The sequence below is a fragment of the Dreissena polymorpha genome, chromosome 4 (genome assembly GCF_020536995.1).
Source record: "Dreissena polymorpha isolate Duluth1 chromosome 4, UMN_Dpol_1.0, whole genome shotgun sequence".
In the NCBI taxonomy this organism is placed as follows: Eukaryota; Metazoa; Mollusca; class Bivalvia; order Myida; family Dreissenidae; genus Dreissena; species Dreissena polymorpha.
Window position 1 is genome coordinate 1,870,400 of NC_068358.1, and position 27,311 is coordinate 1,897,710.

Consider the following 27,311-nt stretch of genomic DNA (forward strand, 5'->3'; position numbering starts at 1 on the left):
AACATGCTAAATATTTCAAGTGTCGAGGCACGTGTTTGAGTGGTGAAGATTTCTTAAATACTGTTTACATGTATTTAAATTTAATGAGAGTGTCATTCTTAAAGGGAACGTTCTTTATTTTGGATTTTGGCAAATTATAATCAGTTTGTATCAGGGCGTTTAGATCACAAAAATACATGTTTGTATGCAGTTTAAAGCGAATATTTATTGTGTTTATCATTTGTTTCAGTCAGACATTAACGTATTGACAATTAATAGCAATTCTGGAAATACCTCAAGTGCCAACTGTTTCACATTTGTTAAACATATACAGAAAAATAATAAATTTAAAATGAAAGAAATGGCAAATAAAGAAGTTCTTTGTGTGTTTTAAACCAATCAATGTGACAATTACTATCCTAGTTTATCCTATTCAATCCACAAGCGCGCACATAATCTATGGCAGATCATTATGTTACATCGGAAAACATAAAAAGAAAAGGAATTAGGACTAAATCTTGTAAATCGTTTTATCTATGAAACGGATTTGCGACCAGGATATTTTGCGTTTACTCACTTGAAGATAATAACATTCATATTCGATTCCCGTGCACAATTTTCGCAATGAGAAATGGCTCGGATTTTACCATTTGCGCGTTTGGGAGTGTCTGTGTGTTCCGTACTCAGGAATGTTATTTTATGTTGTTGAAACTGTAACTATTTACAAGGACTAAAATGCAAGCTCTTTTGGTGAAACAGCGAGCTAGGATGGCGAATATTGCTCAGTACAGGTCGGTAATTACCTTTCGATTGTTACATCAGTATATCTCGGAGTAAAATGTAATAAAACAGAATATGTTTCTTGCGTAAAAGGTCTGAATCTAAAATGACTATATTTAGGATTACCGTTTTCGGCTAATTAAGTCGCCGGTTCATTCCATTGGGTGAAAAATTAACTGCTTCGTGAATTTCTTGTTTTCATATTTACAACAAGACAGTTTGTGACCTTTCTGTATTAGTGTCTAAAAGGTTCACTTCACAAACAGGAAAACATATATTATAGCCACGTTGATATTGTGCATTAAGGATATAAGATGACTGTGGTGAGTTGATTTTTGTGACGTATTTTTAGAGTCCCATTTATTACATACCATCTCACGGTGAAAAACAATACGACCACAAACGCAAAAATGATCACAAATTCCGAACACAAACATGACATTATATTTAACTCCCCAAATATGTACATACCAATTCAGTCAGGTATATAATATATAAAAATATGTTATCAATATACAACTAATTCTGTTATTTGGAAGACCTGTAGATAAGATAAAGATATACCTGAAGATATATAAACGACTTGATATAGATCTATACACTCGAAACCATTCAGGTCTGAGTACGTTTATTCAGCTTGTTACTTTATTGTATAATTATCATGTTGATCTGCATACAGGCATTTGAATCTGTCATAAAAAACATATTTCAATGCCAGTGTAATGTACTTGGTGCAATATTAAAGGGGCTTGTTCACATAGTGTCGAAATGACATCAGGGGAGCGATATACCATTAACGGCGTAGATCTATAATGAAAATATTTCATATCATAGTAAGAAGTTTGCAAATTAAGAGACGGCGAGATTCATGTATTGCGAAAACACAATCTATGAATTTAATCTAAATAAGATTATGCGATTAGTTGCATAAATCCTAAACAGATGTGTTCCACCCCGTCTAGACGTGTTCATTCTTTTAACATCATCCAGACAAAAAGAACTTGAACTTTATATATGAGCCTTGTTCTGACAAAACTGGGCTTAATGAATGTGCGTAAAGTGTCGTCGCAGATTAGCCTGTGTAGTCCACACAGGCTAATCAGGGACTACACTTTCCGCTTTTATGGTATTTTTAGTTTCAAGGAAGTTCCTCCTTACCGAAAATCATGTTTAGGCGGAAAGTGTCGTCCCAGATTAGCCTGTGCGGATTGCACAGGCTAATCTGGGACGACACTTTACGCATATGCATTATGCCCAGTTTTTTCAGAACGCGACTCATATGTATAAGTGTATATGGACACGTTCTTTCTTATTTGAATATAACCAATTAAAATGTAGTAGTCTTAAATGTAAGGGTGAGTGCAGGACATGTCGAGCTGCAGTGCGATCTATGTACTAAGATCTTACACTTGTAAAAATGCATGTCATAATTGCACTTGATCCGTTATAAAACTAAAGAATACAACATTTGCCATTTGGTCCCATTTTAACTTAAGCGTTTTTCGATTTCTTGAATTATTCTTATCCCGAAAAAGAAAGTCGTTTCTACCAAGATATCTTTTAACCGGACTGAAGCACATAATAAAATATTATAAATCTTTCGTAAAAAAAGGGGCCCGATTCCTTTTAAACGTAGTTTGGTTAGTAGTAAATTTCTCCCTATCATTATTTGTAACTGAAAGATACGTTGTGATAATCTTTCAACTGGACATGTCCTCACCTTGCAGTGTCACTCAGCAGAAGATGTCCACAATGGCGTCACTGGAGAACGGGTGGGACGAGCATTTCGCGTTCAACGTGCCACGTGACGACCGCACACGTGCCTCGAAGTTGAGCTCGCGGAACGGACGCGCGAGCCCCACGCACAGCGCCCACGGGAACCTTATACGCCACAGCATCCTCAAGGTCATCGAGGACAAGAAGGCGAAGAAAGTCCGTTTCTATAGAAACGGGGACCGGTTCTTTAAAGGAATGGTGTACGCGGTGTCGCCGGAGCGATTTCGGACGTTTGAGTCTTTGATGGCAAACCTGACTGAGAGTCCTATAGGGGACAAAAATATTCTTCCAAACGGTGTAAGGCACATATTTTCCATAGATGGGTCCCGAAAGGTGACGAGACTCGAGGACTTGGAGGAAGGGGAGAGCTATGTCTGTGCCTCTACGGATGTTTTCCGGCGAGCCGAGTACGACAACACTGTGTCCCCCGCGTGGAATTCAAACGCCTTGAACAAGTCCAAATCTCGAGAAACCTCGTCAATCAGTACGAGAGGACCACAAGACTATCTGTCAGCGAGAGACACGGACGCAGACGAAAACAGGGACTTTATACGACCGAAGCTTGTGACTATCATCAGAAACGGTTCGAAGCCCCGAAAGGCGGTACGCGTTCTCCTGAACCGGAAGACGGCGCATTCGTTTGATCAAGTGCTGACGGATATAACAGACGCAATAAAGCTAGACTCGGGGTCGGTAAAGCGCATCTTCACTTTAGATGGGCGACCGGTGGGTACATGTGAATTTTAGACTTTTATTTTCGATATTAATTTATTGTGCATACCTTTAAAAACGCTGTATGGTGTCATTCAATTCCTTTCGAATTTGGAGCCATGAATACAAATTGGTTGTGTATACGTATATGTTTCCACTATTATTACATTTCAACAAACATCGTCGTAATCTTTGTACATTTTTTATCATCCAGAACTCACGTCTAAACCAGATTTGAAAAGCTGGTGACTGCAGCTGCAGTCGAAAATACGTTTGCATAAGCACTGAATCAATAATCGTTCGAGATCTTGCAACGAATCTACAAAAACTCAATGCGTCATTAAAATATATGTACTTTTTAATATCTAAACGATGAATGCCGCTGCATGTTATTGCATTAGATCTGCTTCAAATCAGCGTTTTGAGCAAGCGCGTTTGTATCATTTGAGTCGCGTACTGAGAAAACTGGGCATAATGCATGTGCGTAAAGTGTCGTCCCAGATTAGCCTGTACAGTCCGCACAGGCTAATCAGGGACGACACTTTCCGCTTTTATGTCATTTTTTGTTTCAATGAAGAATCTTCTTAGCAAAAATCCAATTAAGGCGGAAAGTGGCGTCCCTGATTAGCCTGTGCGGACTGCACAGGCTAATCTGGGACGACACTTTACGCACATGCATTATGCCCAGTTTTCTCAGAACACGACTCATTTGATCATAATCGGTATACAGTAGACCGTGATTTATATAAATGGTGGTATTGGTGCAATTACAATTATTTTGGTATGAGTCAACTATTTCGGCAGTATAGTCGTTAATCTGCCGTAATCCACTAATCAGCTTATCCACTAAACAGATCATGATTATCTGGCCATTACGTGCGTATGTGTTTCAAAACTTTAAATAACACATGGTGTGTGACTGAACTGTTTATGAAAACCAACTAACTGTTTTCTATATACCGCTAGTCTCTAACTATTTGCATTCACAACATCCAAACCATATTGCAGTATATGTGCATGTGCATATGTCTCAACGGGGTTAGTTTAAACATATTTTATTGTATATACACATTCATTTACAAACAATTACATATAATAGACAGTTTGAGGTACATGTATACAAATGGATTGGGCCTAGAGTTATACCAACATCATCGAAGGGCCCTCTCCATGGGGTTGGTAGTAATAGAAACATAATCTTAAGTTTGCTACAATAAAACTTGATATAGTCGATGATTATCAAATGTTAATCTATTATTAAAAGCAATGATCTCGATAAACTCGTAAATAGTCATGGCTTGAACATAATTGAGTCGCGTTCTGAGAAAACTGGGCTTAATGCATGTGCGTTAAGTGTCGTCCCAGATTAGCCTGTGCAGTCCGGGACTTCATTGAAACTTAAAAAAACATAAAAGTGGTACGTGTCGTCCCTGATAAGCCTGTGCGGACTGCACAGGCTAATCTGGGACGACACTTTACGCACATGCATTATGCCCAGTTTTCTCAGAACGCGACTCATATTTTTGAAATCAATCATACGGAGACAGACTGTTTATGTCTAAAACTTTCATTAACATTCAAAGATAACTATTCATCTAGTATTCTGTAAAGATGGCTAAGAAACTATTGCTTTTCAAAGGAGGAATACGTTGGTTAACTATTTGCATACCGAGACAATATCCGCTTTGAGTGAGATTCTGAGTTTTACAGACACATTCATGGGTTTTTATATTAACTGTTTAATACCATTTCTATGGGGCGATATTTTAATTCTTAGAAGTTTAAACATTTCTTCTTTCAATCGACCTTTTCATATCAATTGACTGCTTACTGATAATGGTGATTCTGACGATCATACTTATTTAAATTGATTATTATAATCGCTGCATGCGATGTTGATTTACATGACGGCTGATGCAAGTTATGCTTATGCTGTACACATTGCTATCAAAAGCACCTACGATGAATTATAACGGTACCGATATCACCACTTATTTTCACGTTAATTTTAAGTTTTTTTAATAGAACGCGGAAACACTGAAAGTCGTATTATTTGTTATGCTGAAGTGCTATAATTGCGAGCCTTCAAATCCCAAATCAAATTTCCCTGCACATCTCATATCATGAATATTTTTAGATCGTTGCTGACTCATTTTTTCCCAGTTTATGATTGCATTCAATGCACGACCGGTTTTATGAGAGCTAATGACAATAATTTGCAAAAGGCAATATAATACGGGTGTGCATGGGCTATAACGATAATAACTAAAGCACACGCTGCCATGTTTTATGCATGAACTTATAGGACACTGCTGAATTTGCGCAGCACATAAATGAAAGTAGAGGATGACACATCCCATTTACTCGCATCTTTCTTCGATAGGTATTACGTTATGTTTGGGCGATCATTGCATTCCCATTTAAATTAATTATTATTCCTCCGATTGGTATGCATATCGAAGTCGCATCGTCCGTCCATCCGTACGTCAGGCTGTCACGCAATATGAAGAAGTATTTCGTTTCCCTCGTTCCAGGTTTCAACGTTATCAGATTTTTTCCTGGACGAGACGATCTTTGTGGCATACGGCCCTGAGAGGTACTTCAATGACGACTTCGATCTCGACGAAAATGGTGAGTCAATACTTCTGGTGAAAGTTGCATTGACTAAGTTAAAACGGCAGTTAGCAATCAAGTGTATAACAGTCACTCAACTTAATGGCCCTCGTCCATTAACTTTTTAAAATAGTTATAATATGTATAAATAGTCCACTTTTTATATATAAATACAATACAATATAATATAATATAAAAATAAATTTTAAAAGGTTGAGTCAATTGTTTTGTTTGGTAAAACTGGTTGTACATTATTTACTTCTCTACAACGATGATATTTGATCATTGCTGAATGTATGATAAATACCAGAAAAAAAATGAAAACGTACTTCAATATAGACGAAAATGGTTTAAACAGTTGAAATTGAAAATATTTTATATGATAATTTAACAGTTGATTGAGTCAAACAAGTGGCTGTAAATGAAGACATAGTTAAGAACTGTCTTGCCCCCCCCCCCCCCCATGACGTATTCTACTCAGTTCATTGATCCACCGTAAAAGATCATATCGATGTCCATCTTTTTTTCTCTTGGCTGAACTATAAATCGTTCAAATTTCAATGTTACTCTGCATCCGTGTATTGATTAGTACTGATAAGGGTCGCCGCAATGTGGCAATAGAGATGCAGTTCACAGCGATATGATTTACGGGATGTAGGGGGAGGGGGGGCGGTCAAGGTGTAAAATAAAGAGGACTTTCACTACGTATTCAAATATACACCAAATAAGCATTCATCTAAACCCAATGAGAACTAAAATTATAATGCATTCATTTATTTATGACCAAGCTAAGACACCCAAAAGACATGCACTAGACACAACACACAAGAAAACATCGCTCAAGACCTCCGAACACTGGAAATATTGCAAATTGGATGACATGCTCGGGAATACGAAATACTATATCCGCACTGCACAAATCAAAGTTTTGTAGTAACCAAATATACATCAATGGGAAATTAGATGCACCAGCAGAAGAGAACCAGTATTATACCATGCGGTATTTTATTTATGGCAAGGAACAAATTGCCAAACAGTGAGACACAAACCATTTTTGCTATGAAAGACACACCAGTAAACAACTAACACACAAAAATGTATGAAACTGTCATCGCCTTGTAACAGTCAATAAGAAGCGTTGGGGGTTTAATCAGGTATTAAGGAAAGCCAGACCTCACACTTGCCCAGAAATGGTCACAACATATTTAAGTAAATATACAACAAAATCATATCATCACTATTCAAATTCAATTGCGATAAATGAGAGTGCATTTCAAATTACTTTCAATTCCATAAGCACTCAAAATCAAAGAATAGTTGGTACAGTATGTCGAAAAATAAAGTCAACACATAAAAAAGTCAATAGCCAAACTTTAAACGCTAGATGTAGTCTTGTAACATACATTAAACGCGATACAAAATGCTCGTTTTTATGTTTTTGTGCCACAAAATATTTCCTGTGAAGTTCCAGCTAAGATATCCGAACATTACCAAGCGAACGCGAGATTAGCATCAGGCAGCTTCGGAAGCACGACGTTCTTCCGACGCTGTCCGAAGCCATGGTTAGGTTGCGCCCTGACATATAAGGAGCAGTTGGGGGATTTTATAGTCACCATCTGCGTTCAATCCCTACCACCCGCATACGTGAGCTCGGTTGGTGGTGTCCACTCCGGGCAGATGGGGTTTCATTTGTGTACTTTGTCCTTCCCGCACCGTACAAGACCACACAATCTTTCGGCTTTTATTTGAAACTCATTTTTATGTTCGGGAATCAATTAAGTTTATTAGGTAGGAGTGCTGGTACATACTCCGGATCCTCACATTATACAGCCAAATTACAAAGCTTAATTGTATTAATTGTGCTGGTAGTATTTTATTATGTCCATTTTTAGCTAAAATAATTGCTAAATTTTATTTTGTTTCGAATAAATATTATTTTTTTTGCAGTCTATAACAATAAAAATGTCATAATTCAATTTAAACTAGATTCTTCTCCTGAAAATCGTTTAAACCAGAAACATCCAAATGACCAACTAGTCCAACTTGTTGACGCTCTCAAATATTAAGCTACTTTTATATTGGTAATATTCCAAAGAATTTAGCCCGTATTTTAAGTATCTCTAAATTCTTTGCGCGTCTTATAAATGAGACTAAAGAATTTAGCCCATATAAAAAGTATCTCTAAATTATTTGCGCGTCTTATAAATGAGACTAAATGACCAACATGCGTTAGTAACCTTGAAAACAAATAAAGAAAGATTCGATCCACAAACTGAAGCTGTACGGCTAACCACATGTTCTCAGTTACTAAGTCAGCTGTAATATAGTAAGGCAAGCGTGTTGCTCTGTTAATCCGATTATTTGAAAATAAGTTCTGGTGTGGATGCGCTTGACAAACTTAAGACTGAGATGAAGCCTTAAAGAAGTCTTAAATAGAGATTTATCCCTACACATCTATATAAGAAGCTGCTGCGTTCCAGACAAATCGACATATTACACTATTGGAGGTCCGGTTACATATGTCATTAATACGAGTCTCCGTATGAAATGATGTTGAGTTTTCCCTAAAGTTATACGATCATAAAGCATCACAGTGAACTCTTTCTTCGTTGTTATCATCCTTTCTCATGCGCTACTAATGGGCTTATGAATGTCTTCGAAAATACAATCCCGTTGTGCGTGTAATGCTTTTTGTCATCAAAATCACTCCTACTGCTCAGAAACTGTTGTTGTTGTGGGGTTTTGTTTTACTTTGTTTCCCTTTTGTATCAGCTAATTGTATTGTTCATTCAGTCCTAGTTCTTAGGAGGGGTAAATCCGATATATTAATTTGGAGGTAAGAGCGAGATATTTCGTTTGTTTGTTTGCGTTGCGTTTGATAATTGCATAGTGAGAAAGAAAGTACGTAAAACTATGTTTATTATACGTTTATTACCAATACATGTATATACTAAATTAATTTCCATTAGAAGTAGAGCATATGACTCCAATCAATGTCCAAGACAAGAATTCAAAAATCGTTGTGTAAATGCACGACATCACTCAACGTTGCTTTACACATTTTTAACATGTTTATTTTAAATTCATATAAAACATGCTTAGATGAATGTCTTGTTGGTCGTTTGATAGCGTCTCCTTCTGAACTGATGTTTATATTTTCCGGATTATGTATTGTGAGCCCATTATTTCAGAGATTGAACAGAGATATGCTATTAAGTAATGACTTGGATTGTGGTCTTTCAGAGAAGACCACGAACACGTTTTAATGTAATGGGGATTTACGCTTACCTATGAATTCATGAGTATGAACTTAAATTAAAACACGACACACATGATGTTTTACAAATTGATGCACATTCAAACTTCACCTCTAGCAGCACGAGGGAAACATCATGATAGCATGCGATCGTCTATAAATGGCAAGTTTCCGATCACAAAAAGTGAGTCACGAAACAAATATGCTATAAAATGCACAGGTTCTCAAAACACACAAACATTAATACAACTTAGGTCTATGATTATAATTTATGGTACTTACGTTGTGCTTCCAATGGAAATTACCAATGGATATAAACATAAATAGTTATGTAGCATGGTATGTTTTATCAAATATAGCACCTTATGTTCAATCAAACTTGAAAGCACATGAGCTATTCTATTTAATTAACAATCGATCCTTCTTGATAGTATATGTCATTTTAAATCAAACATTTAATACAACATGGCATTCAAATACATCGAATCTAATAAGTCCCTCCCCATGTCCCTGAAACAGCTATAACGGCATCGTTGGATAGGGTGTTTACGGTTATTACAGTTTCATTAAATAAATAATATTTGTCCAAACAATACACTGAGCGTTTTAACCAATGTTGTATTACTTCAATCAAATATGTTTTCCATTCTAAGTCGATCATTAGATTAAGTTCAATGAAATTCATGAAAATTCGCAACTGGCACCGTGCGTCACATTTATATGTAAGGTTATATTACAAGTATATAAAAATACATTTGCGTAAGCTTTTTAACTTCTTATATTCCATCCGAGTCAACTGTCGACAGTCTTCTTGATATTTCCAATTTATGTTTGCAATAGATAATCAAATGTTGCCTCTATACGTGTATGTATATATACGAGACAAAAACTAGAAGACTATTTAAAATTCAATTATAATTTCTGAGAGCGTAATGAGCCATGCAGGTGGGATAATAGACATTGAAAACCACTCCAGATAGTACGGTGGCATAGAGGTGACATTCACTTCTCTTTTTTCAAATTGCTCTCCTCTTTTTTCTATCTCGTGACAACGAGTTAGCTTTGTCGTGGCCACGAGATAGAATAAAGAGATGTGCAAAACTAAATAAAAGCGGCGTTCAATTAAAAAAAGAGCGGTGCAGTAAATAAAGGCAGAGTGCATTAAACAAAAGAGGAGAGAATTTTCGCTATCTCGAGATTCCGAGTTAGTCAGCCAATCAAATTTTGCGTAACATGTGTAAATACTCTGTACGCATATATATAGCTGGTCAAAGCAGGCAAGGCTCTGATATAACATAACATACTACTATGAGTACTACTATTACTTCTATTACTTCTGCTGCTGTTATTGTTGTTGCTGCTGTTACTACTTCTACTACTACTACTACTACTACTACTACTACTACTACTACTACTACTACTACTACTACTACTACTACTACTACTACTACTGCTACTACTACTACTACTACTACTACTTCTACTACTACTACTACTACTACTACTGCTACTACTACTACTACTACTACTACTACTACTACTTCTACGACAACTACTACTACTACAACTACTACTACTACTACTTCTACTACTGCTACTACTTTTACTACTACTACTACTACAACTACTACGACTACCACTTCGACGACGACGACGACGACGGACGACCAACGGTCGACCGACCGATGGACGACGACCTACGGACGACCGAGGGACGACTGATGGACGACCAACGGACGACCGAAGTTTGGTCGAGGGACGACCGACGGACGACGCCGGATGGACGACCGACGGACGACCGGAGGACGGACGATGGACGACCGACGGACGACGCTGGATGGACGACCGGCGGACCACGACCGGAGGACGGACGATGGACGACCGATGGACGACCGACAGACGACCGACTGACAACCGGACGACGACCGACGGACGACGACTAGGACTACTACGACGACGCCTTCTACTACTACTACTACTGCTACTACTACTACTACTACTACTACTACTACTACTACTACTACTACTACTACTACTACTACTACTTCTACTACTACTACTACTACTTCTACTACTACTACTACTACTACTACTGCTACTAGTAACAGCAGCAGTAGCAGTAGCAGGTAGTAATAGTAGGAGGAGGAGAAAGAGGAGGAGAAGTAACAGCAGTAGCGATAGTAGTAATAGTAGTAGTAGTAGTGGTTGTAGTAGTAGTAGTAGTAGTAGTAGTAGTAGTAGTAGTAGTAGTAGTAGTAGTAGTAGTAGTAGTAGTTGTTGTTGTTGTTGTTGTTGTTGTAGTAGTTGTAGTAGTAGTAGTAGTAGTAGTAGTAGTAGTAGTAGTAGTAGTAGTAGTAGTAGTAGTAGTAGTAGTAGTAGTAGTAGTAGTTGTAGTAGTAGTAGTAGTAGTAGTAGTAGTAGTAGTAGTAGTAGTAGTAGTAGTAGTAGTAGTAACAGCAGCAACAACAACAACAGCAGCAGTAGTAGCAGTAGTAATAGTAGTACTAATCGTACTACGTTATGTTATATCAGAGCCTTGCCTGTTTTGACCAGATATATATATGCGTACAGAATGGTTACACATGTTACGCAAAATTTGATTGGCTGACTAACTCGGGATCTCGAGATAGCGAAAATTCTCTCCTCTTTTGTTTAATGCACTCTGCCTTTATTTACTGCACCGCTATTTTTTTAATTGCACTCTGCTTTTATTTAGTTTTGCACTCTTCTTTTTTCTATCTCGTTGCCACGACATAGCTAACTCGTAGCCACGAGATAGAAAAAAGAGGAGAGTAATTTATAAAAAGAGAAGTGAATGTCACCTTTATGCCACCGTAAGATAGAGCAAAAACAAGTCGTTTATTGACGTCGGTGTGATTTGACATGTATATTAATACATTCCCCTTGCACGCGTTTGATAAATTATTATTCGAAGTGATAACAAGTTTCAGATATTGTTTATCACATTCAAATATAAATGGTATTTAAGTAAACATCATGTTAAAACCTTATGGTGGTTAACATTACATCACTTGTTGTTTCAATGTCATTTAAGCAAAATAACTTTACGCGATTGGTCTGTCAAACAAAACGTAGCAAATGAAAACACTTTAAAAGCCATATTACACATGTTTAATTAATATCACTCTGAATCATACGACGATTTATTGCATAAATCAGCGGATAATTCCGGAGACAGCCGATGAATCACGGTCGATTTAAGATATCGTAATGTTTAAACTAAATACAAAAAAATACGTATTATTAATAACATACAGTATTAGTATTTTGAGTTTATGTTTATCAGGTAAGATTAGATACTGAATAAAAATAGAGATCTTAATGTAATCAGATCTCATTCTAGAAAATAATTTCATCGTTAGTTTTTAGCGAACCGTTGTTAAGTTTCATTGTCTAAGAGAACCGATGACGATATTTCACAATAGTGTCATCAAAACGATATTCACTCTCAGAAATAATGGCAAATTAAATGTTTATTCTCTCTATAAACAATAATCATCTCTCAATAAACAAGCGGGATAAATCGATATCAACGAACAATCGCTGTTTCATGTGGAAAATGATATCATTCGTGAAATGTTTTACTTGAGTACGGTAGTTACGTCCTTAAGACGTCGAATGATTTCTTAGAAAGAATGAGTCACATCGACAATATCAGAAATTCCAGACAGTATTTAATGACTGGTTCTGATGTGGGAAAAATCATCATACATTTAAAAATAATTCAAATTTGATAACTTAATATCCATTAAACTTAAACGAAGTACTCGACCTACACTAATCAATTGATTAACGCGAACACTGTCAAATAACTCATAGGATTAAATGAAACGGCAATTCGCGTGGTAGCACAAAATTGGCCATAAAAATTATCAAGTAGTAAAATGTCGCGCTCCAAGATTGCAAAACCGATGTGTGTTTTTCCTGCAAGTGAACCTGAAGTGAAAAGTGGTTTATTTGTTATAATTCTTGCCATAAGCGGACCTGCATTTGACCCTCTCCATCCGATTACTAAGTGGTCGAATCTGACTCTCGAAGAGGGTGTTCAGAGTAAAGAACATTAGTATAATGATGAATTGGTACTTAAAGGGTATTTATCATCTCGATGTGAAAGTCGCGGTAGATGTGGATATTTATAAAATGCAGTTCGCGAATCGGTCACGATTTTTTTTTATTAGGTGAATAACATTTGCATGTGGTGCCATGTATCTTTTTACTAGGTGTTAATAAACCAAATTAATGCAATATATTAATAATACAAATGTGAATAATGTTTTCTTTAGGTGAGCATGTCCAAATGATTGGATATCTTTCAGTTACGAGCCTGTCTTTTATATCGTTATAGGTATTCTGTTTTGTTTAAATGTATATGATGTCTGTTTCTAAGCCTTATTTTATGTTATTTAAATAAATAAAATATATAAAACCTGTACAATAATTGTCATGTCTATTAATTCGACATTACTATCTGACAAAGCTCGAGACAGACGTTCATGAACTTTCCACGGCTTGCCAAACTCAACCTTGTTCGAAACATGTCAAATACGATGCATGAATCATAACGCTGTTTCCAGGCAATATTGATAGGTTCTTCGTGTGAGCATACTTTGCCCGATGTTCCATTTGTATAATGAAGTTTCAGTTAAACATTATGATATGTGAAGATTCTATGGAAATTTATTATTTACATAGTTAACACATTATGATATTAAATAATATCAAACATGTAGAATGTTGCTTTTATACGATTAACCAAAACAGCAAAAAGGCTTTGCCTTTTGCATTTCCCGTTCAACAATAAAAAAACGAGTGAATTAGATGTCTTGAATCGTAGAATTTAACCAGAACAAAACAAAAAAATCTGTTAACATTTTAATTATAGTATAAACGATACATCGTCGTTGAGTGTAAAATTTTGGCGTAACATCGTTTGCATAAAACAAAGCAAATTCAATCTACCCAAATCATATTATCTGTGTGTTTGTTTATGTTCTATAAAATGGCGATTCATGTTTGGGGTGTAATTGTATGAAACTATGATACCCATTGCGGAGTTCCATTAAATAACAGTTATAGCCTCCAAAGTGAGGCAATAATTTCCACCATGGATCGATGAGTAACAAACTTTTCGAAAGATATAGATCAGTCAGACGATTATTTAACGCAAACACTTTTTCTTAAGCTAGGCAGTACATTTTTCGCGGTTGTTTTCTTGTCTACCTACGGAAGATTTTTTTTATTTACGCAAGTTTGTTATGTGAAGAACATGTTGACATTTATATAAAATGTCAAGCTTGTTTGGCAAGAAAGGCAAGAAAAAAGGCATCCACGGCAACAAGTTTTCAGGCGATACAGAAATTACCGTTTGTTGTATGCAATGTCATTAAGTTTCATAGTTCAAATACATGTCGGAACCCACCGTGTACAGAATTGTCATAAAGCACAATATTGATTCATAGAAATTATGGTCAATTAATGTGCATTCACTCTTTAAATAACCAATTTATGGTCTTGCTATTATTTCATAAGGTTTTCACTTAGGCTAACAAACAAATAAGTTCTTTGCGGATTGGGATCTTATCATGCATGAACATAGTGTACTGTATATTGTTGTGCTGTGTGTCGGCATTTATTTTCAGTGGCTCTCCTATTGTTCTTGCATGACGAGAACAAAATTGACCATATGGCATATGCTTATAAACGGCAGTTAATTAAGGTTACAATCTATTCATATAGAGACGAACTGAAATAATATTGATGTGTTCACAATTGTTTTAATACGGTACGTTGTATATGACGTTTCTGCATTTATTGCTTGCATTTTGAATGAAAACATCATAATGTATCGCTTTACGTCAAGTTCAAATATTGCAAAATGTTCATTCCCATATTAATCAAAATTGAATTAGGATAAACACGCATATTGTGCCCATGCAAATATTTTAATTTACAGTCCAAGTTGTGGTGTTAAGGTCAATAGTGTGAAATGTTAATTGATTAATGTCTGCTGCGTTTTCAACGGTTTTGTCAGACATAAAGAATCACAAGATCAGTATTTCCAGACATTATTGACTATTACTTTGCGTATTGCTTTTGGTCACTGATCAGACCGCTCTGATCGAAACGGTTACTGCCATCGTGTATTCCTGTGCAGCTCCAATACATTTTGAATAAAAGTATATTTAGTATTATTTACCGATGATAGTAATATTAGATACTCTTGTATCGAAACATTTATATCTATTTATTTGTGTGCGAGACAACAAATTATGAATAAAACGATGATTAAAATATTATCGAATTAAATTCTCACACAAAGGTTTTGTTTAAAATGTAAGCATTAATTAGTTAATGAATCTGAATTCTTATATAGACACACAACGAGACTGTAAAATATTCATATAATATAAATAGAATATATTGTGAGTTTTGGATAAAGATCAAGTTTATCATTCTCGGCTCGAACCATGTTAGCGCTCGGCAAGCCTCGCGCTACATCGGCGCTAAGCCTCGCATGATAAACTTTATCTTTATTCAAAACTCACATAATTTTCTCTATGAATGTAAAATGCATGTTAATTACAAATCCAACTATATAAAGTAGGTCTAAAGTATGTTATTCCCACAATTCAATCCTTTCAGACCGACATGTTCGACATGAGTCATAACTTGCAGACAGTAATGGCAAAATGATGAATAACGGCGTCACGTTTAGAGCAATAATTCAATAATGAGCATAGTCTGTGAAAGACAAATGCATGCAAAAGCCGTCCATTCATGTATGTATTGACTTATTGTCGTAATGCAATTAATTTATTTTAGCGTTTATTGCAGCGTTGTGAAATGAAATTTTCTGAAAAAAAATACAAATAGAGTACAGATAATGGATTCAATTGGATTCAATTGCTGCTACAACACATGTTTCGTTCGTGCAACATCAAACTATTATTGGCACTATTGTGTTTTGTTTTCATTTGCCAAAAGAAATTGAAACGCTCATATCGAGCCATTTCATCTTAATGTTGTTTCTTTCTGCATGCAGTACGCTTTCAATCGTTGCAAATTAAGGCAGCTTGGAGAGCACTTGAAACTTTGCCAGAATGAAAAATGCCATATTTAGATCACCAAAGCAACAAGAGCAACGCGCATTAATCAATTTTCAGACATTCCACTTGCAGAATGATATTTTATAGAAACATAAAAAAATATCTCAGCACTGGTGTAACTATATTTGGACATAATTAAGGACTGCCCCAATATGAATGAAACATTTTGGCCTAGTAAATGTTGACTATAATGGTATGTGTTTTCTTAAATAGACTCATTATTTAAGCAAACTTGAACTGATGGTTTGATGTCTTAAACAATTGTGTGCAGATTGCAAACATATTTAAACTCTCATGATACATTTCTCGCCTGCTTTACTAGAAACAGTTGATGTCTACTTGTTATACATAGACAATAATCGCCCTCAACTCTTTATATAACAACCAATATTAAACATGACCATCAAAAAATGGGAACGAATTTAGAAATTAATTAACATACATGTAACGTTACCAATATAACCGGCACGTGTGTGGTCACAACAGAAGTAAAACATTAAAAACATATTGAATTGATTTGTTTTTCTCTGGACAGAAATGGAGTGATATTATTAAATGACGTGTGCTAATGAAATTAAGAAATGAAAACTTCAAATTCGAAATCTTAAGCTTTGCATGTTTATATAAATATCAGCATCCATAACCAATGACTCGATATAAATCTTACTTAATTCTCTTCGAGGAAAACATTTAAAGTCACACAACAATGTAAATAATAAAAAAGTATTTAAATATATAACGTAGTATGTGTAATACTTATGTAAACGATGATATAATATTCGTCATTATTATAATGCCCAGTTGAAATTCGCACATGGTATGAAATGTCATAATGTGCGATTTAGCCGCAATCGAACGGTAGGATGACGCATTCAGGTCGAATCCAAAGAAATATGTTAGAAATCTTATCCGAGACAATAAGATGAAAAGATACAATGTATTCTCATGGCGGAATAAATGACAAACGTCTTTGATCAAACAAGCGACTCCTTTTTGACTCACACTCAACACACGCCTATTCAGTTCCAAGTAAACTAATTGCAATACACCCGTCAATGATTTGAAGTTAATAAGCCTTATTCATGATATCAGGACTTTGTAATATGACACATGTCTTTGGACTTGAAGGCTGTGTGGTGGAATATCGCATGAATTTGGTAGAGTACGCATCAACCTGTATTATTTCTACGTTTCGAAAATATTGCTTATTGCGTCGACGAAATTAATTGTTGTCGATGTTGAAAATAAACTGTCATAAAATGTTGATGGCTTGTTTAAATGTTAAAGACAATAATTAACTTTTGTTTACATTGACTGTGCTATTGACGTTTAAACAAATCAAGGTTTGTTTATATCACGAAACAAATCAATGTTTGTTTATATCATAAACACATTGATTAAATACATACCACATAAAAATTCATTAATAAACATTAGGACTTTATATAAAACACAAATGACTATTTTCGTCTGAAAAAATATAGTTTACAACATAACAACTCAAGTATATGTGAAATTATCGACTTATTTCTTAAATTGTGTGTAAACGAATAGGTGTCGAATTCGCTGAAGATGCAATATGTCCTGCCTTGTCGTCTTGAAGGTCGAAAGCAGAGAGAATGACAATTGGATACCTCATCCGAGTACATGCCATGATCGTGTCAGAGTTAATGTCAAATGTCACTGATTAAACAACCGATTCCCCGTTGACTCACACCAATAAAAATAAAACCTTTAATTGCCAAAGGTCAGTAATTAATATTGAGATTGGTTAAATGTGTATCTGCCTTATTATCCTTGTTTTAAGACTCTATCGATAACCGGAAGACTTTTTTTAATAGCACATCAATATAGATTTTATATAAACCAAAAACAAATTAGGTTTCCATGAAAGTGTTTTATTTGTATAACTATTTCTTAGTGAATACGTCCCCGAAATGAAAAGTATTCTTGTTGCAGCTAGAAACAAATCAGTCTAGAAATGTTGCGAGCATGTCTAAATGCCAATTACGGGCTATATAAATAGCACCCATATGTGTTGTTTGCAGGTCTAAATTAATAAGACAATCAATTATCAAAATGACACGAGCAAATATGATGGAAATTAGTGAACAAAATGACATTTCTGTGATTGAATGAACCACTCTGTTCCAAAAAGTACAAAATGCCATATAAGAAGTGTGTACATCAGGGAGGTTGTATAATGTACAATGTATCCTTTGGTATCATACCCTTCAATTATTATCAACAAAACAATTGCGCTTGATATTAAAAGTACTATTGCTTAGAATATATAAACAAACTATTAAACGTGCGTCCAACGAAACAAAAGGGTAGTCAATAAATGCATTAGACATTGTGGATTAAGTTTTAATGTGTTGACGGCTTTTTGTTTTTTGTATATTTATTGAAGGCCAATTCGAAAATCCAGGAAAATTTTCTCCCTGCTATATATATAAATGCACACATCGTTTTAGGTATTTACATAGCATACATCAAAGACATATGTCACGTATATATTAGAGCGATATCTAAATACCCACTTTCTTCGACATATTAGTCGTTCTCTTTGTGAAATGCAAATCCGGTGCAGACTGCACGTGTCTTGCCATGCAGTATTAAATCAATAAGACAGGCAATTAGAAACCTTACCCGAGACAATGAGAGGACACGGCGTGTTTATGGCGGAATAAATGACGAATTTCCTCAATAAAGCGATGGACTCCAGTTTGACTCACCAGAAGGAATATTTGTCATGCGTTGGCCGGGACGATTTGGCATGGAAAGTCATGTCAAGAGAAATTTTGCAAATGGGACTCAGTTTAATTTTTGACAGGGCTTTATAATTTCAATGGACGAGACAATCGCATTGGGAATTGGAGGGAGAGTATCCTAACAATTTCTATGAGAAGAACATACACAGTCAGATTTTAATTCTACCTTTATGAGAGAGTACCCATTATGCAATCTTTATCAGCGCAAAACGCACGTTGAATACAAGACGAAAACAAATGCTATATATTCCTTTACATTTTATTCATTTGTACATTAGTTTTGATTGCTATTTTCAGAGGTGAAATACGTGACGCCATATAAACCCCGCCCGCAGACGGAAAGAGTGACGTTACGTTCGGCAAGTAGACGCTCGGCGTCGTCGAAAAACCTCACAGAAGGTGAATATTTTATTTTTTAAGCCCAGGGATATAGCCCTGCTTATTTACCGATGACATTTCAATAAGGATACCTCATGAAATAGGTTATTCCAGTTGTGTTAGTCAACTACAGTGTGTTACTTTTTAGCACCAAAATTTCCCATACACAATCTGTGCACATAATTATGCTGTTGCGATCGACAATAGACGAAGTAATGCCCTCAACAAAACCGATAAAGCATTTAATCGAAACATCTGATAATTATCGCATGTTGTATATTTAAAATTATATTATTTTGCATACATGTACTCATACATATATTGATGAAAATATTAAAGATGTTAATACATGTACATTTGTCAAACGGTTGTAGGGAATAGGCAAGTCGTCTATCATTATTATGAGATATGATATATTAAAGGGATCTTTTCACGCTTTGGTAAATTGACAAAATTGAAAAAAGTTGTTTCAGATTCGTAAGTTTTCGTTTTAGTTATGATATTTGTGAGGAAACAGTAATACTGAACATTAACCATGCTCTAATATAGCCATTATATGCATCTTTTGACGATTTTAAAACCTAAAAATTATAAAGCGTTGCAACGCGAAACGATTGAATAATTTGGAGAGTTCTGTTTTTGTCGTTAAATTTTGTGAAACTACGAAGATTGCTTATATAAGGTATAAAATACGTCAAGAATGTGTACTCGGCGGAATAGCTCAGTTGGCTAAAGCGTTTTTACTTCAGGACTCTGGCAGGACTCCAAGGGTCACTGGTTCGAAACCTGCTCCGGGCAATGTTCTTTTCCTTTTTTTTAATTTTTTTCTTGATTTTTTACTGGATCTTTTACGATCCAATGTTTACATTTATCAATATAAAGCATTTAATGAATAAGTTAAAAAATGCCAAAATCTGTGAAAAGGCCCCTTTAATGATTCATGTTGAATCTTATTTTTTCAGATGCCGGTTACCTAAGTCCGCGAAGTTCGCCTAAAACTCCAAGGAAAGTTCGAGCTGTTTCAGCGGTAAGTGAATAAATAACTCAACAAATAAAATAACACTTCTGCTCAGCTGCATGATATAATATCTTAATTCATAGTGCATGCATTTGATAACGACAAATCAATGATTTTACTTGTACTCTATTTTGCCAACAAAGACATAATTATATCTTCTTTTGATGATATTATATTTCAGTAGTGCATATAAAAAGCCGCATAATAGTCTGTTCAAGTACTAATCGTTGCCCCGTTAATGCACTAATTAAAGTATTTTTTTTTTCATATTGTATTTGTTGTCGAAATATAGTTTGCAATGCCAGTTACTTCATAGATCTATAGCTCTACAGAATATTCCAGTTGCATATGATGTGTGTCTTCAATGTTTTTGTGCTTTTATTTTCAGCCGAAGTACAGAGTATTTAATGGTCCAAATGGAGGTAAGGAGTTTGTGTGGTTTTATTTTAACATATAGTGTTTTGTTGTTGTTGTGCTCTTGTTGTTGTTTTATAATACTTTCTTAGAAAATGATGTAATAAATTAAATACAACTGAATCCGTCTATTATTTCTATTTTTCACCAAAGCACTGGACACACGTCTTTAAAATCTTAGCGCTGATTACGCCTTCTGAAAATGCAATGCCCTAGGGTTATTTGCTTGGGTATTACATTAGGGAAATCTTAACATATTAAAACTTTTTTAAGCAACGTAAATGCATATATTAAAATAAGACGTTTCAATAATATTTGGAGTATTCTTAAACGACGATATGGAATCATCAGTTTATATTTATGTTTCGTGAATAAAGAGGAATACTTTTTAATGAAAAGCTCGTAACTGAAAAATGTATGTTTTATAGATCAACCGAGATCCTCGGAATGCAAACGTATGAACAAACATTTAAGTTTCTTTTTCGTTTCATGTAATTCGATCTAAACTCGTATCATAAGGAGTTACCGACCCTTTATATTGTTTAAAGCACTATTTTACCATATATCGAGTAAGTTTATTGTTAAAACATTGATTATCTATGTTTTAGTACCACCGATTATGATTAATGTAACCGGTTTCAGAGGAGTTTGAAGGTGGCCCTCCAACTCTGGCCCAGACTTACGATATCGGCAGGAAGATAGGGGAAGGCAACTTTTCAATAGTAAAAGAGTGCATCCACAAGTAAATATTTTTTCTGAGAATTTTACTGCATTATTTGAATAAAATTCTTGCATTACATTTGACTTAAGAAGCAAATTGTGAAACTTCTAATTAGTTCAAACTATGTTTTTACGTATTAGATAATATAACATTTAAAGTATAAAAAAAAACTTGAATTATAAATCATTCTCTCGCGTAAACACATCTTAATATGTTGAAACAAATGTAAAAGTATTTTACATCTTAATATTTGCTTGAGTCCAAGATAGATTTGTTAAACATACGCGTAGGAGGTCACCCTAGCATAGTGGATATGGTGTCCGTGACCCTGAATAGATACCTACTTTGGGAGCGTTCTCAAGTTCTCCCCAAAAGACACCTTGCACTGGTTCTATTCGAGAAACGGACTCCAGTACGTATCAATAAGCCCTATCTTTCGATGTAATCGACCAAAAAGCAATATATTTATTTAACATAATTAAAAGATATATGCATATTTTATTCCTCTCAGGCGAACAAACAAAAGATACGCACTGAAGATTATTGAAAAGGAGAAATGCAGAGGGAAGGTAAATTTGTTAACGAAAATAAAAAATACTGTATAATAATATTGAATGTTGTAAAAATAATTTATGTTTCAGGAACATGAGTTCTAACCATGCCTGTCAATCGTTGATCACGCACACAACAAGCTTTTTAAAATTTCGTTGCAACCCATAAAATAAACGTTCTTCCCATTGTCACCTTTTAAAGAAATGACTTTCAGACCAGTTTGACTGATCAGCCATAATAGTTCCCCTATAAGAACAGCTGACTATAAACCCATGCGACTGATAAGCACATATGACTTTTGAACGGAAAGTAAATATGTTAAAGTAGAAATTTGCGAAACAACCCTACTTGTGACATGTGCGGTGTTTTAACGGAGACCGTGTATATGTTACAGGAGCAAATGATTCAGAACGAGGTTGCCATTCTGAAGCAGGTAAAGCACCCGAACATCGTGGAGCTGGTCGAGGAGTTCGACTCCCATACGGAACTCTTCCTGGTCATGGAACTCGTCAAGGTAAGCCATACCCGACTTGTTGACCAGGGGTTAAAATAGGTATTGGTACCCGTAACGTAGGCCAGAAACGTAGCTAGTTCATTGGTACCGGACATTAAGGCCATAGACTCAGCTAGTTCATTTGCATCCGGCCTGTAGCCAAATACTTATCTATGTCATTAGTAAAGGAGCTAGATTATTTGACAATACGTTGGTCATTTTCTGTGTTTGTGAATACGAACATAAAACGTAAATTTCACCAATGTATGGGTAATTGTTGTATAAAAATGTGTCATTAATATTGATGAAGCTCTAACATCAGTGAGTTTCATTTTAGTATTTTGTATTTTAAGCCGTGACAAATGTAAGTTGTTCAGTGTTTTAATGCATGCGACCAGACTGAGCTATGCAATGCAAATTATATATTTTGATTATAATAATATATATTTTAATTATGCATCACAAAGACGGATCTTGTTTCCTGATTTTGTCTGCACGCTTATGGCATTTCACAACCCTATATACATGTTTGGCTTAATTTAAATGCTTTATAATACACACATTAAAATTGTATTATGTAGGGCGGTGATCTATTTGATGCAATTTCCATGTCAACCAAGTACACGGAAAAGGACGCATGCGCAATGGTGGGCAATCTAGCCTGCGCACTGGAATATCTCCACGGCAATAGTATTGTTCACAGAGACATCAAACCGGAAAATCTACTCGTAAGAACTGGTCATGTTTTACATCGTATTCGAGTAATTTTTACGGATAACAATGTGGTTTGGCTTCACATAAATGTAATTCTTCAATGCGAGTATGAAACAGGGGCGTAGCTAGCATTGTTTAACTGTAGGCCCGGATATGAAACATAAAAACGGGCGGTCCAGGGGGTCCTCCCCCTGAAAATAATTAAATACTATAACGCCTGTGGTGAGATTTAAAGCATATCTAGACAAATAATAAGGTAAGGTAATACATGTATAAGACTTTGGCCTCTTTTTCTTTGATATGGAGCAGAGAAACATTTAAAAGTGTAACACTCCACTTATTCACAAGTCAAACCATGGGAATTCTTTCCAATTATACTGTCTGCATGTCAATAACGGCACGTTTTTGGTCGGCATCAAGGGACCGAATCGACCTGGATTCCGTCAATTGATCGGGATACGGGGGCATGTGCTCCATTTTAAATTTCCGCGGTCATAAACATCATTCGGAATGTTTCTTAAAAATCCAACGAAAATCGATTACAACTTAATGTAGTGTTAAAAGGGAGAAAAGTAAATCTACATGTAGATCTATGTAAACTTGTAACAGTATGTCACGTGAAAAGAAGCGAGCTAGAATCTATGCACATATAAAAAAGAAGAGTTGATAATTGGAAGATATGTCCTTTGAACACGACCAGAATCCATTGTCTGAGGATTATGAAAATATGAAATGCAGATTTCTAACACCTCACCCCCACGGGGTCAACATTTTAATGCGTTTAATTTTTTTTTCATGTTTAAAAAAATGTAGATCTATAAAGTCTTACATTATCATATGCAATAATAATGGAAAAATAAAGTGTTCAAGAAAATAAACAAGGGTAACAACTCTCTATGTAAATATTTTTTGAAGAGTTATAGTAGTTTTACCCTGCCTTTCCGCTACACGGATGTATTTATAAATATATGAAGATCGATTTCAATTTATTAAACTCGCAATTTTCTATATCATTATATGAAGGTTCATTTGCATACTTGAAGAGTTAAGCTCCATACGAAAAAGGACATAACCAAAAATTAGCGCAGGGAAATAAATCCAAAAATTGTGATAAGTTCTCTGCACTTTCCATCAATGTCCTCTATCAATGCACGTTTTTTTCATTTAACTGCTTTAATTAATAAAGGAGTGGAGTTATGCTCCGCACAAGACATTTGACTCAAAGGCAATAACTCAATAAAACCTGTAGAAATAGTTGTGGTTCTTGTCCTCTGAACCGTTAATGCCCTCTAACTTTGTATGTTTATTTAAATATATCAAAACTTCCCTAGTTATATTTGCACAATAAATGTGACGGAGAGACGGATGGACGAAAGGGCGGAAGATGCTATTACTTTATGCACATGCTTTCGGCGAATATGTTGTATGTATTTAAATTTTAGATTTCGAATTTCATATCATACTTGAACAGTATATAAAGAGCGTTTTGTAATAAGTTGGGGGGATGCTAAACATAAAGCAGTAATTTAAACGTTCAATCTCAGATTTTGAACTGACACAAATTAAATTTAAGCATGTATCGTAAACACACGTGTTCGAGGGAAAACAGCTTATCACATGGTTTTTGAATACTGTTCTGATATTCATATTTTAGCCCCTTGCTGTGAAAACTGGGCTTAATGCATGTGCGTAAAGTATCGTCCCAGATAAGTGACGAAAATTTCCGCCTAAACTAGATTTTCGCAAAGAAGAGACTGCCTTCAACGAAATACACCATAAAAGCTAAAAGTGTTGTCCATAATTTGCCTGTGTGGACTGCACATGCTAATCTGGGACGACACTTTCAGCACGCGCTTAAAGCTCAGTTTTCCTAGAATACGGCTAATTTTAGGTGTGTGATCATGGCGACGGCAATAAGTCCCTGAAACTTGGAGACTTCGGCCTGGCGACGTACTGCACGGAGCGCCTGTATGTCGTATGCGGTACCCCTACGTACGTGGCGCCGGAAATACTGAAAGAGACCGGATACGGTTGTCAGATAGACGTGTGGGCCGCGGGCGTCATTATGTACATTCTCCTGTGTGGCTTTCCACCTTTCTCGAGGTAAAAGCGTAAATGAAGAAGGTTTTTACGTGTTAAGCCGCAAATACAGGCACCACTAAAATTGCATTCGCGTTGCTTACAATTTTAATACCAAGAATATGCATTCGATTGACTTATTTTATCATGTACACGTCTGAACACAAGAAGAAAACTTACGACCGCTGGTACTGATAAATATAACTGAAACAAAATACAAACGATAATATCGAACTTAATAGTACTTTGTGTATTTTCCAAATTTAAACTGTTCGCAGTGCCAAGAACGACAATGAAGAACTGTTTGACGCCATCTTGGAGAAGAAAGTTGAATTTCCGGCTGCATACTGGGACAATATCTCGTCTGATGCTAAGGTCTGTTTCTACTAGATTTGTCTAGCTGAATAAATCTTCATAACCGATAATTATATACAAAAATGTGTTTTTAAATTGTCTGTGAGAATGTTGTGAAATTACATACTTCGTTATTCTTCTTATTCTTTAAGAGCCACACCATTCAAAAATGGTTCTTATGCCGTGTGTCCCAGAGTAGTGCATTATTACTTTCAGTTCCTAAAAAGCAACTGTTCTGCAAAAGAAAGTCATGGTTTAATAATAAAAAAATAAATAGACATTTGACGCCTTTATTTTTTTGAAATTTTATTAGTCCGCAGTTCTTTTCTGAATTCAAAAGGTGTGTTAACATGGTTGGTTATGGGTTGTTTTTGTCAATCAAGTAACTTGTTAATAAATTCTGCTGCAATTCTGGTCCAATTCAGGAGCTCATCAAAGGAATGCTGAAGAAGAATCCGGATGAACGGATGACCGCTCACCAGGTTACGGTGCACAACTGGGTCACAGTGAGTAGACATATACCTACAAAAGAGACAACCCCGTTTTTATATTATTTCATCCGCTAGTGAAGCCACGTTATGTCTGTGTTATTATGTTTGATAGTAATTTTTTTAAAATCGTTTAACTTATTTGTTCTGCTCGAGAACAGGAATCCTTAACTTTGTAAGAGTTTAGCGCTAGTTGATGGTGTCTAAAATAGATTTTCGAGCATTTCCATACAAATAATACATATACCCGCTCTTTCAGGACTTACGCTTGCTCTTATCGTAAAGTTGTTGGGCTTAACGCTTCCGAACTCCTCTCGTTTTTAGGCAGAAAAAGCGTCCGAGAAAGACATTCACATTGCAATCGCCTCCGAGATCAAGTCTCACTTCAACCGGAAGCCTAAGCCCTCCATGAGTTCCGCTGGTATCCGTCTCGTTGCGACCACGGCCCTCGATAAACAGTCGCGCTTTTTCGAAGGCCGGAAGCAGGCAAAATTGACACTTCCGGTTGAGTCGATTGCTTCGGGTCAAGGTGACATCAAGCAGGAAGTTTTCTAAGGATAAGAAGAAATTTTACCCTTTGTTTTCGCTTACAATATGAATATGCACGGATACTTTAAGAGTCATCCCGAAAGAGAATAATAAGTTAGTGTTGTATATCAGACAGCTTTATTTAGCCAGAAAAACAATACTTAAACCATGTCACTTTGTGAATGGTTCAGGTTGGTCAACACTTCTTCGTATTTATCCCGAATTTTTCTACTTGTTCATGCCTTTTGACAAACAAGTGCAAGTGCTTAAACATTGTGACTTCAAACGGCGCTTCTGTGAACGATGGTGTATTACAAATATTTAATAGAATGCAGATGTCATTGTCTGGACATGGATGCATTGTCTGACTATATCTCAACGTGCTGCAATACTTGTATGGGCTTTTTGTTTGTTTGTTTTTACGTAACGTATCGCATTCTGTAAAGTGTGTAATATCGGATTTTTTTTTCGAAGAAATTGCATTAAGAGGACGTAATCAAAGTGCCATTCGTCCTTAATGATGTTTTTGTGTGCCTGGAAGAACCACTCAAGTAGC

General features: G+C 35.6%; 1 protein-coding gene across 1 annotated transcript; it reads left to right on the forward strand.

The window, feature by feature from the left end:
• Window positions 1-356: 356 nt before the first annotated feature.
• Window positions 357-26,782, forward strand: LOC127876192 (serine/threonine-protein kinase DCLK1-like). The gene is made up of 14 exons (XM_052421220.1): window positions 357-770; window positions 2,487-3,261; window positions 5,781-5,877; window positions 19,314-19,415; window positions 20,357-20,421; window positions 20,801-20,834; window positions 21,469-21,568; window positions 22,059-22,116; window positions 22,494-22,613; window positions 23,174-23,320; window positions 25,198-25,409; window positions 25,664-25,760; window positions 26,165-26,245; window positions 26,552-26,782. Exons 1-14 carry the CDS (start codon window positions 715-717, stop codon window positions 26,780-26,782), a joined length of 2,175 nt encoding a protein of 724 aa, XP_052277180.1. The 5' UTR covers window positions 357-714.
• Window positions 26,783-27,311: the final 529 nt, after the last annotated feature.